Source organism: Phascolarctos cinereus, unplaced genomic scaffold, assembly GCF_003287225.1.
Source record: "Phascolarctos cinereus isolate Bilbo 61053 unplaced genomic scaffold, phaCin_HiC Scaffold_8;HRSCAF=390, whole genome shotgun sequence".
NCBI lineage: Eukaryota > Metazoa > Chordata > Mammalia > Diprotodontia > Phascolarctidae > Phascolarctos > Phascolarctos cinereus.
Window position 1 is genome coordinate 5,707,831 of NW_027556291.1, and position 12,923 is coordinate 5,720,753.

General features: G+C 51.4%; 1 protein-coding gene across 5 annotated transcripts in view; it reads right to left on the reverse strand.

Moving 5' to 3' along the window:
• The window catches only part of AMOT (angiomotin), a 61,444-nt gene that overhangs the window by 15,547 nt on the left and 32,974 nt on the right, over nt 1-12,923 (reverse strand). For all 5 annotated transcript variants that reach the window (XM_020980026.2, XM_020980024.2, XM_020980027.2 and 2 more), the window contains one exon: nt 12,421-12,566. In XM_020980026.2, coding sequence (XP_020835685.1) covers nt 12,421-12,566 — 146 coding nt within the window. The remainder of the gene's footprint in view (nt 1-12,420; nt 12,567-12,923) is intronic.

The window sequence follows — 12,923 nt, forward strand, 5'->3', positions numbered from 1 at the left end:
AACCAATGGCACAGGCAGGGAAGAACTGAGGAGGCCAAGAAGGCTCAGACACATGAGCTTTGGGGGATGGGGAGAATTCTCATCTTACAGCCCTGACATGAAGGTAGTGAACTACCAGGTATGGAATAAAGCAGACATTTTCAGGCTAATGGATTGATCTCTTCTGTCTAGCTGCATATCTTTATTATGAGGGAGCTTTCAGTGAAGGGAAGTCATTGGGAACTGAAAGCAATATTTTAAATTAGCCAAACTTTTTTTTAAACAGGCCTGTGGGCCTCCCTGAAGGTCCTCGATCCTCACTAAAGAGCCCACCAACCCCTTCCTAATGCACACCTTCCCCTTCAAGTTGGAAAAATTTGCCATCAGGTCTCTTGAGAGATTCCCTGCTCAGACTCAAAAGAGTCCAAAAAGAAGAAAAAAGGTTCAAAAGAAAGGGCCAGCCAAGAAGCCACTGAAAGTCTTACTTTCTCACGGGCACTGCCTACGCCTATTCAGCGGAAACTGGGCACGAGCTAACCCCTCAATGGTGAAGGGCACAGGCGTCAACCTATAAGGAATCCAGGCAGATGGCCTGAATGTGGCAGCATCTTAAGCAACACCCCACCAGGGACTTACAGAAGAACTGGTGAGCCCTCTCCTTAGCTCTAGGACTAGTCCCTGTCACTGGGGCCCTGGTTTCATCCAGTCTTGTAAACAAGTTCCAAAGATTTACCAGCCCAGGTGTTTCACATCAATTCAGATTCTTCCTAGGAGGATCCCTGATAACACACAGCCAGGTGCCCCCTCCCCTCTCCTTCCATAAACAGAGGTTCTGTTTGAGCAACTGCAGGGGTCTTCAGAGGTCATCCTGCTCAACCCCCTCATGTTAGAGGGGGAAACTGAGGGCCAGAGAGAGAAGGGCTTTGTCCAAGGTCACAAAGCCAAAACACCCAACACCAGGGACCAAAGGACATTCTGTAAACCTATTTGCAAGCCTGCAATGCACTTCACTGTTGCTATTGGGGTGTGCATGTATGTGATTGTGACGGGAGGGGCAGGGGGAGCTCTTCATTCCCCCTCTGCTCCCCGCCCCCACCCCAGGTCCTTGTGAAATACTCAGGGACTGACCGATTTGTTAGGGAAGAGGTACCACACCCACAGAGAATCCTAACCCTTGTTCCCGAAGGCTTACAGCAACTAGTCAGTCAATAAACATTTATTAAGCACCTACTATGTGTCAGGCACTATGATAAACACTGGGAATATAAAAAGAGATAAAAGACAGCCCCTTTCCTCAAGGAGCTCATAGTCTAATGGGTGAGATAACAAGCAAATATTTACAAACAAGCTCTCTAACTAGTGGATAAATAAGAGATAACTACCAGAAGGAAGCTGCTAGCATTAACAGGGGCTGGGAAGGGCTTCCAGTAGAAACTGGGATTTTAGTTGGGACTTTTTAGTTGAGAAGCCAGGAGTTTGTACTTAAAGGTAGTTAAATGCAGCCAACACCCAGGTCTAGCATCTGTGAGCAAACACTACAGCAACTCACATTTATAATGGAAAAAGCAGTAGGCCTTGGCCACTGAGATTTCTCCATGCCCCGTCCTTGTTGGAAAAATAAAATCAAAATCTCTTGGACAAAAGCAGCCCCTGAAAGAGGCAGTCAGCTGGCTACCCTGGCCAGGCCTCCCATCCTCTGAGAAGAAAGAGCAGTAAGAGACCTCCAGGGAGGTTTGACCAGCCCGTAAGCTCCATGGGTGGCCCCAGATGCTCCTTCATGAGGGCTTGGGCTGCTTGGGCGGCATCAAGAGTGGCAGAGCAGGAGCAAGTAGGCAGCAGCCAGTCAGGCAGCCAGCCCTGCTCAGGTTCCAAGTGGAGGACTGTGGCCATTTTAAAGTAAGCCCATGGGTGTGCCCCATTCTGGGTGAAGGGCTTGAAGATCGTACCTTTGGAGTATCAGGCTGGTTAAAGCCCTGCTCTGGACAGGCCCAGTGCTAGGCATTGGGCATGCAAGAAAAAGAGAAACAGCCTGCCTTCGGAGAGCTTCCTCTTTGAGTAGTTGAAGGAAATGGGGAGGTCCAGCCTAGGAAGGGCTCTCTCACAGCCAAAGGACTGCACACGTTGTTCAATAAGCCCCGAGCATTCTATCTGCTTGTGCCCAATGAGAGGGAGCCCCCCAAGAAGGAGTCTGGTCTTGCTGTCCAAAGGGCTGTGGTGGGGCCCTGGGTTCTAGTGGAGCTTCTGTGATAACTTGGGACCAATCTGTTGCCTGGGCTGGCCCTCAGTTTGCTCTGTAAACTCTGGGGGTTGGACTAGATTCTGTAAAACTATGTGGGCTATAAAGAAAGAAGTATTATCTATAGACAAAATAAAGGTGTAGGAATTTGGGGTGGATCAGGAAAGGCTTCACCTAAGAGGAGTAGAGCTCTGAAGAAACAGAGATTTCAAGGGCTGCAGGCAAGGAAGCAGAACATTCCAGGGATGGGGGGTTAGTCTACACAAAGACAAAAAGGTGAGAGCCAGAATGATGTGTAGGAGATAACAGTGGGAATGGAGAGGGAAGGGGGATGATGGGAAATCAGTCTGGAAAGCTAGGCTGGAGCTTATCCAGATGACCTTGAAGCTCCCTTCTGCCTGGGACTTTCCAGGATCCTAAGGCCATTCTCCTCTTCCTCAGTAGAATCAAGAGGTTGAACTAGATGATCTCAAGGCATCCTTCCGATGTACCACTATATTCTACCCCAGCCCCATCCTTGACACAGCCCTGTGAAGAACTGTTAGAACCCTAGCACCTCCCATCATTCCCACTGGGACTTTGCCATAAGGATGTAGTGGACAGAAAGCCCAGGCTAGGCTCTGCCTCTGACATACTGGCACAGGTCACTCTACCCTTTAGTCCTTGAGACCAGAGGCACCATCCAGTCAAACTCAGGCCCTGAAGGGGGGGTGGGGAGGGAGCCAGTTTCAAATGTCAAATGGGAATTGTCTAACAAAATAAAGAAACACACACTACATTGTAGATAATGTGAATTTATGGTTTTCTAAGTCAATATATGGCCACTGGTGTCTCATATCATAGCTCTAGGCAACTCTCTCTAAGAATAGAAGTAGTAGAGGGTGAGCCTGGGGAGAGGGAGTCTCCTCATGGCCACCTGAGGCAATCTCAGGCCCAGTCCCTACCCATGCCTGTGCGTGTGCATATATGTATGTATGACGCGCATGAGGTGCCTCTTCGCCATCTTCCTCCTTCATGCCAATCTCAATGGACTCTATTTCTTATTTCTCAGACCACCCCATCTACCCTGCCCCTTTGCCTCCATCTTGCTACTGTTCTTAGGATTATGACCCCCTCTGGCAGCTTCTGTTTCTTGTATCTTTAAATCCATATTCCCTCCCAACTGTTCCCTCCATCTACCTTCAGAGATGAAAAATTTTCTTCTATCTTTCAAAAAAACCCCACCCCAAACCAACCCTCAACCCCCACCACTTAGTTCTGCCCACCCCCACGCCAGCTCTCTCCTGAGCCCCCTGCTGTGTCCAGCGCCTGCCTCCCTGCTACTCTTCCTGCCCCCAACTTCCCCACCCAGCTCTGTCCTGAACTCCTGCCGTCCAGCTCCCTCCCCCACTGCCTCCCACCCCAACTCTCTCCTGAGCCCCCTCCTATCTGGCTCCTGCCCTCACTACTCCATTGAAACTGATCTTTGGCCACAACTCAGTAATGGCCTCCTCAATCAGTCCACTGGCATTTTCTCCCTCTTTAATGTACTCGATCCCTGCCATCCTGGAAAGTCTCTCTCTTCCTTTGGTCTTCTCCTGCCCTCAACCTCTTCTGCCTCCTCCAGGGGCATGGCTTCCTCAGGCCTCTGTCCTTGGCCCCCTTGTCTCTCTGTTCATTCCCACAGAGTGCACCTCCTAAATCCCCCTCTAGCTTCCAGCTTCTCTTCCCGGCTCCAATTCGGCCAGCCCTCAAACAAGCTGGGGACCGGCCTTTCACCACAAGGCCCCAAGCCCGCTCCGAGACTCTGATTTCTGCCTTAGATCTAGCTCTGCCTCTCCTGCCCCCTATCTGATCGATCACCAAAAGCTCACTCTTCCTCTGCAATCAGTCTTCCATCTGTCCCTCTCTTTTTGCTTGAACACAATGATGCAGGCCTCATGAATTCAGGCCTGGACTGTTGCAACAGCCTTCTAGATGGCCTCTCTGTTTCCAGTCTCCCCTCTACAGGAGGCCAAGGTAATCTCCCCAAAGTCTCCCTCTCCTCCTGTCAACAACCTTCAACCACTTCCCGTTGTATATAAGATAAAGTCCAAACTCCTCAGCTGGCCACTCAAGGCTCTCCATAGTCTGGCCTTGGCCAATATTTCCCACATTATCCTCGCCCTCAAATCAATACCCCATCTGCTTCAGTGGACCTAGGCTACACATTTCTACACCCATACCCCCCTTGACTGACAATGTTGTTAAGTCAATATTTGTTGATCAGAGTCGTTCCCATAAGTACAGTGAATGCCACACCTCCCCAGGGGCTGGGCCCCAAGATCTAAAGTTGGAGGGGCCCTCAGGGGGCAGCTACTCCAATCTCCTCATTTGCCCAAGGCCACACCTAAAGCAAACATCAGAGGAAGGATCTGAACCCAGGTCCTCGGAATCAGCATGCTCTTTCCACCATATTATTCTATCTTCCTTTAAAGCTTAGCACATGAATGCCAACTGGCTGAAAAAATCAGAAATGAGAATCACTGATACTTATATAGTAGTTTTGAAAAACTCTTTCCATATCTTTTGAGTCTTGTGACAACCCTATGAGATAGGTGTTGCTAACTCTATTTTACAGAGGAGGAAACTGAGTTACAGAGCAGTGCCTTGGGCAACTCATTTAACTTTTCTGGACTTCACTGTAAGATGAAATGGTTGAACTATGTGACTTTCAAAGGCCAATCTTGTGCTCTATCTATGACCCTAGGGAAGCTGGTACTCTGGGGGGCAGACTGGGCAGAAGACTTTCAAAGCTAGGGTTGGGAATGGATGCAAAAGGCAAGAGAAGGCCCAGCACATGGCTAGGCAGACACTCGGAGAATCAAGCAGACTTTTCCCCTGCTGCTCTGAAATCAGCAGAATAGGGTCCCAAACATTTGGCAGCCTTCTGGGCTCCCTTCTGAGTCAGGAAAATTTGATCCCTGCAAATGAACATGTGGTGGTACCTCTTTTCCCCGTTTAACAACTGTGAGTGTCTTTCAAACTGTGTTCGTGTCTGTGTGTGTGATCCGCAGTGTTTGGAGGGGAGTGCACTCACTCCTGTCCCCCATCCTGAAACTCCGATTCTCTTTTTATCACCTAGAGAACAAAGAAACTTGCTAATTGACCTTCTGGGTCTGTTCATTTGTCTGTGGGCTGAGCACAGGGTCTCGGAAGCCAGTGCTGTGGGATGTTATACCAGCTGCCCAGCTCTGCTCCTGGCTAACACGTGCCCTTGAGGAAGACCTTCCTCTGGCTGGACCCTCAGTTAAGCTCTATGGAGAGTGAGGGGCTGGTCTAGGGGGGTTCCAAGGTCCCTTCTACCTCGAGGCCATGGTGCCATGAATCCCTTTGGCAGTCAGCCTGGTGAAACCCAGGGAACCCTGTTCAGAATCAAGTTTTTAAACAGATACAATCAAATACAAAGGAAACCAATTACGTTGAAATATGGTCTTCAAATTAAAGAGAAAAAGCCAATTTGTAGAACACCTGATCTGGACCCTAAGATCCTGCTCACCAGGCTGGTGAAGTACAGAGAGCCAGGGTTCAAATTCCACTCGGACCCTTGCTAGCTGTGTGTCCTTGGGCAAGTTCCTTAACCTGAGCACCAGTTTCTTCCTCTGCCAGATGGGAGTAACACCTCAGACAGTAACTGCATCACTCCAAGGAGATTAAGCCTGGAAAATTCATTTTGTTGCCCTTTCTCCATCTCTCTTGGCCTGGCAACAATTCAGAAGCAGCCACAAAATGGGGCAAAATTCTTCCAGGCCACAGAGCCCACACTTGCATGTGTCAACTAGTTTCTTTAAGGTGTCACGCCCCACTTCTGTGCTGTGGTTTCTACTTTTACCAAATGGGGGCCATGGCTACCGGCCCAGTGCCTTTCCTGAGGTCATGGTGAGGGTTTAATGACCCTGCCATGGAATAAAAGGCTTTTTACCAATAGCAGCTCAGTCGGGATAAACTCAATACCTGGATAAACACTCAGGCCACAGTCTGAGGGCATATTCCCTGAGGAATAAGCACACCCCTTTGTTGCAAGGATATTCTGAGGCAGTGTCTGGAACACAGGCTCCACTGGGGTCCTGGGGCCATTTGCCACTGGGCTGTGTCTTCCCTCCTTCTCTTATTCCCTTATGGCCACCCCAACCCCATGCATGAAAGCCATTTCTCAGCTGTCCCCAAAGGAGCCCTCAGATGCCTCCCTGCCCCTTTGCAGTCCCCTGGGGAATGCAGTCTTTCAGGAACCTTCTGCAACCTCAGCTGGGTTTGATTTAGCCCCTGGCTCCAAAAACAGAGCTCTGCCTAAGTAATCCCAGGAACACTAGCCTGGTATTAGTAGAGTGCCTGAGCCCAATGCCAGGACACTGTCCTGCCCCGTCCTTTCCTGTCCTGGCATAGCCTGAAAGAAATCTAGACTGGAGGAGCGATCACCTCGAGGAACTAGCCACCCAAAGACCCAGGAGCTCCTAGGCAGCAGGGAGGAGTCCAGGGGCAGGCCTCAATCTAGGGATTTTAAACAGGTTTTCCAAGACCATCATCAGAGGCAGAAGAGAGAAATCCTAAGGTCAGAGACAGCTAACAGCAGCTGTAACTGGTTTGTTGGGTCCAAACCATACCTAGATATTCAAGCCAAACTCCCAAGCCCTGTAAAATGGCTGCTTTCTTTAGCTCAACTCGTAAAGCTCTACGGTTCTTTGAAGTCATTCTGGTTGGTCATTGGACCAAGAGCTATCTATACCTAGAACCTCTTACAAGATATCTCATAAATCATTATGGGAGGGTCCAAAGAGCACAGCAAGTCAGAAGCACAGGCCATCAGAGCTTTTGAGGGAGGGACTTTAGAGGGCATTCATTCAGTGCAACCCAGTGGATCCCTGACCAGGAATCCCCATTTCACCACAGGAGGACTAGCAAGGCCTAGGGCTGCTTCCTAAGACAGAGGAAAAACTTCCTGACTTCCATTAAGAGTTAATGTCAGGTCCTTCCCCTGGTGCTCCTAGTTCTGCTCTCAAGGGTCAAGCAGGGCAAGGCTGATTGGCCCTGTGAGAGCTCGTAAAGACTGCAGACAACTCTTCCATTCTCCCCACGTCTTTTCTTCATCAGGCTAAATGGCCCCAGTTCCTTTACGTCATCTCTTTCTGACCTGACCTTAAGTCCCTCTCTTCATTTTATAGAGGACAAAAATGATGTCCAGATAGGGCAATGGACTCGGGATGACATAATATCTGAGCTGGTAGGAGACCTCAACCAATTCAAGCCCTCCATTTTCAAGAAAAAAGCAGGGGCGAGGATTTACCCAAGATTATAGAGCTATTGGCTATGACAGCCAAGGCTTAAAAAGCTGGGCCTCTTCCCATCTTAGCAAAGGCCCCTTTGGGGAAAGGAAGCAGTTGACCATGGCAGGAGTCACCCACCCTCATGGAAATCACGCATCCTCCAAACTAGACTCAAAAGAAGCGACATGGAAACAGAGTAGAGTAAGTAGCAGCCAGGGGGTGGAGTAGCAGGTAGGGAGAGCCCCTTTTGGTCCGGCCAGCGAGGAAGGGAACCCCCAGATCCCTGAAGACTCAAGCTTGAATTCAAGTCAACTCAACTCAATTCCCCTCCCCAGCCCCCAACAGCCCAAAAGGCACCAGCTCAGAAAAAGTTAAAGGAGCTCCCTCTGCCCATATTCTCCCTGGCTATCATGCCAGCTTGAATCTGGCTAATGGGAATAGCTGGCACTCTCTGCCAGCCCTCCCACAGTCAGCTCTGTCCTTTCCTGTTGAACTCCACACACAGTCAAAAGACCCACCCACAGGATCTCCCTCTTCGATCTTGCCAAGGCCTTTTTTCCCACCATCCCGGCGACAATTACCCAAGCATCGGCCAGGCCCTGGATCCTCTTGACAGCAACCGCCGGCCAGAAGCCTGGGCAGCCTGAGCCTTGTGGGCAAAGCTGCCAGGCATCTGTTGAATCTCTGCTGCGAGGTCGGCTGGGGGCTGGGAGAGGATTCGAGGGCCGGTCCTGGGGGGCTATTTGGAGAGGAGAGCGCCATGGCCACTGCAGAAGACAAAGTTCCCTGAAGCCCGTAGCCCTCCTCATTTATATCGCCATGACCCAAAAGACAAAGCTGAGTCTTGGAAGTCGCCAGCTACCCGTGGTACAAGCTGCTCACTAGTGGCAAGGCCTGGCTGACAAGGACTCCCAGATAAAATCCCCATGTATCTTAGCCACAGTACTATGCCACCTCCTCCCTGGGCAAGCATCCACAGAGGAGGGCTGGCAACAGTCTCTGGACTGGACTCAGGGAGAGGCAACAGAACTATTGTGGAAGGGCTGTGTCAGCCCCTAGCACCAACCCCTTCTAGGGCTCCATGCCAGTCTTCTGCCTGGAACACAGAGAGTGAGGAGCCTGGTGGGATGAGGAAGAAGGAAGGGGCTTTAGAGAAGGCAGCCTGAACCTGGCCTTTTAAGTGAGAAAGCCTCCTCCATGCCTGATGATTTACCCCCCCAAAAGAGGCAAGGAAGTCTGAATCTAAAGTTGGCATCACTGGGCTGGACCCCGAGGTCCCGCACTCCTACCCAAGCAAGCTGCAGCCTTCTCTAGCCCTTAACTCAATCCTGCAGAAGCCTGGTATTTCATGGGGAAGGGTACTGCCTTCCACCAGTGCTGATCACTCCCCCCTCCCCACATACACATGCAACTGAGTAGAGGGTCATGAAGAGGCACTGGAGGAGGAGGGGGGGCGAACACCCAGCCCGTCCCAACAAAAAGAACCAAGTTGAACGGAAGCTCTCTTGGGACAGGGATGGCCTCACATCTGTCTTCTAGTCTCTGGAGCCAGCCTTGGGAAATGTTGACTGTATTGAACCCAACACAGTTTCCTTGCAAATATTTCCCTGTGTTGCTTTAGGTTCAGGCAGGCCAAACTTATAAGACTTGGAGTTGAAGAAAGTCTAATAGTGGTAGTTAACAGCTAGCATCGCTATGGTACGTCCAGGTTTGCAGGGAATTCTGTGTGTGTTCACTTGATCTGGACTGAGAAAACTGAAGTCGCCCATGGGTCATGAGCTTGCTCCCCTCGCCCCGACTCTGTCCCTCTCCTCTCCTCTGTCTCTGCTCTTGGCAGAGCTAACCCATCCCCTTGGGCCCTCCAGCCCATCCCTTCAGGGAGCCTGTCCCACCCACCAGTCCCCCCTTTCCTCATCTGCAATCCCTTCTCTACTGGGTCCTGCCTCTCATGAGAGGGCTCACTATCCTGGACACATGGTAATGTGCCCTTTGCTGACCTTGCTCTCTGCTCAGGCTCTCCTCCCCTTCACTGTTCAGCTAGCTCCTCAAAAGGGAAGTGTCCATCTGCTGCCTCTTTCTTCCCTAGCCAGAAGACTGGCCTCTGAGGTCCCCATTCCCATGGCACTGCTCCCTCCAGTTGGCACTGCCAATGGCATCTTCATGGCTAAGCCCTATGGTCTTAGCTCAGTCCTCCTCCTCCTGCTGCTGGATCCTCTCCCCACTGGGCTCTCTCCCAACTCTCTGCTGTATCTAGATGTCCCTTCACTGATTCATCTTCCACCTTACACTCAGTGTGTGTGAGAGCCTCCCCAAAAGGTCTCACCACTCTTCCCACACCCCACTCTCATCTGATCTATAGTTACATCCCAGATCTACAGCCTTCAGTGGCTCCCTCTTGCCTAGAAGGTAAAATGCAAAGTCCTTGGCCTGGGATTCATTCAAAACTCTCTACAATCTGCCAGTCTTGCAAACTTGGTTTCTCCTACTCCCCTTTATGTTTTTCCCATTATTCCTAAAGCCCCAGGCTGGATCATGGTCAGACTGAGGAGGACTTGTGAGGTTGGGGAGAGTCTCTCTGCCCACTCTTCACCTCTAGCGCTCACCCTACAAAGGTCCTCTGCCCAAACAGGGAAAAGCCAGAGTAGCACCATGGCAGGCCAGCACCCAGCACTCCAAGAAAGCCAGGGCTGTCAATCTGCTGGATCCACTCAGGCTAAAGGAATTAGGGTGAGTCTACACTAGCACCCAGCGCCCAAAGAAAGCTAGGGCTGTCAATCTGCTGGATCCATTCAGGCTAAAGGAATTAGGGTGAGTCTACACCAGCACCCAGGCACTGAGGCACCAGGGCACGTGAGGCAGGGGCTAAGGAGACCAGGCAGCCACCAGCCAAGAGTAGGCCCAGGTCTCATCTGCTGCTGGGGGGGTGGGGTAGGGGGGGGAGAGTAGTGGCGCCGGGAGAGGGAAGCCAGTTGAATTTCACTAAGCTGTGGTTTCAAGGATGTACATATGCTAGCGGTCATCAGGTCTGAGAATCTGGAAGAAATTATGGGGCCTCTGAGATTTTGCTGAGTAGGAAGTAAAGCAAAGACAGGATGTAAAACACACGCACACACACACCATAACCCCCTCAGGCCCTGGGCAGACTCTCCCAGCCAAAAGCTAGCCTTGTCAACTCCACCCCCTTTTACAACAGAAACTTGGAACCTCTGGACAATTACAGAGACCAGAGGTCCAGCTGAGGAAAGCCATCCTAAGCCAATTCATGCAGCCGGTAGTCACTGGCTAGCATCATTCAGCCAGTACGAGCGGAAGATGGCCTGGGAACAATGCCAGGAGACTTCAGGTCGAAGCCTCATTGTAGGACCTTGGAAAGGTCCCCTCCCTCCCCTCTCTGGGCCTCCATCTTGTCCTCATTTTGTGGAGCTCTCAAAAGTCCCTCCTGGCTCAGACAGTGGAAGCCTGTTGCCTTGACATCTTGAGGCTCCCTCACATAAGTGATTACTCTGAGAACTTGGCCACCTCCTGGGAAGGCTGTCAGAAACTGTAAGCATGCTACAGCCCTGGACAGGCTGAAGCCAGGAACACAGAAATGATTGCCCGAAGCCAAACCTGCAGGCACACAGATGCTCACCTCACTCTAGCCCATGGTTCTTTGGCCACGAGCACAGTCCTCTTTGGGACTCTCCCCATGTCTGAGGCTGAACCCTCTTCCCTTTCCCTTTGGGGTAGGAAAAGGGGAGGGGAAAAAGAGACTGATGAAGAGAACAGTTCCGGAAGCCAAGTCAGAGCAAAGACACAAAAGACCCATCAGTGTGCTGAGGGAGCCCCTGTTTTATCTTCCACAGTCTACCCTGTGGCAGGGGGATTCAGATCCCAGGTATCATATGCACAGATGCCTGGCCAGGATCCTGGGTCAGATAGGAATTCCAGACACATACAACCTGGAGATACATCAGCTATCCACACTTCTCTCTACAAAGCAACACTGGCCATCCTTCCCTCCTACCAACTTCCCCTCTCAAGTCCCTTGAACCCCTACCACCAATCACCCCCACCTCTAACCCCATTTGTCCAGAGTATTTCATCAGCAAGGGACTTAGGGTTGCCGGAGCAGCTACCAGCACTAGACCCCGACTCCCTCCCCAATTCAAAAGGGAAAGCACCATCTTCCCTCCACACCACAACATTCCAGCCACGTGGCCCAGATGCTAAGTCCACTGGCAGGGATCAACCTTTGGGTGCCATCTGGCCCCAGGAATTCTCTACTTTCCCCATCCTCGCCCTAACCCTCAGGGTCAAGCCAAGCCACCAGAGGGATGGGCAGACAAGAACTATTCTGACTTTTGCCTTAGCTCACCAGGGTCCAGGCCTCTACAACACTTCCAGCCTCAATGCCATGCCTCCTCTACTCAGTCCATCATCTCTACCTCCTCCCCACAGGCAACCTGGACTCTGCCCCTGTGCCCCCTGGCTCTGATAGGTAGCCTTTTGCCTTATCTCCACCTCACTTCCTGCTCCGGGCCACACCATGCTGCCATGTGTGAAGCCTAACTCCTTACCAGCTTTCCTTTCTAGGTCGCATTCCCCCACTAGAATGGAAGGTCCCTGAGGCCAGGGACTGTCTTGCTTTGGGGTATTTGGGTCCCCAGCACTTAGCACAAAATAAGAGCTCAATAGATGCTTTATCGATCTATCTAAGCCAGGGCTGGCATAGGGCCAGACGGCACTGTAGGGTCTTTTCAACATGTTCTGTGCATGGACACCTTGCATCCTCAGCCAAAGGGCAAGGTCCATATGTACCCTGATGTACCTTAGAAGCCTCACACCCAATGGTACCATCCTCTTGGGAGGTGGCCAGGCCCTAAGAGCCATGGACATGGGAGATAGAGTTCCCTGTCTCTTCCTGCCCCCCAGACCAGACCATACCTCATCTTCCAGCTTCACCACCTTGGCCTGGGCATTGTTCAGGGCCTGATCCCGGATTTCAATATGGCGCCGTTGGTCCTCATTAGTGGAGCGCACAGCTGTCAACTCTATCTCCAGCTTCTCCTTCTCCCGCTGAGTCTCTTTATCTGGCAGGACAAGAGAGAGTCACCACCACCACGACTACCACCACCACCCTGGGCCAGACCCAAGTTCTTGCCTGACCAAACTCACACAACTGGCTCTTGTGGCCATTGTTTCTGTTGGGACACCACATGGCACAAAATTGGAGAGAGCTGGCTGCAACAGGGCTCTGGGTCTAGCTGTGAGGCCCTGGCCCAGACACTTCCCTCTTCAGGTCTGAGTTTCCTCACTGGGGAAAGGTTCTGCCAACCTCACAGGGTCACAAGGCCTCAATGAGATCAGACACTTTGTGAACCTTAAAGGCCTATGGGAACACGGGCTGCTGCTCTGTCAATAGCACCGTCCTGTGCCATGAAAGGCTA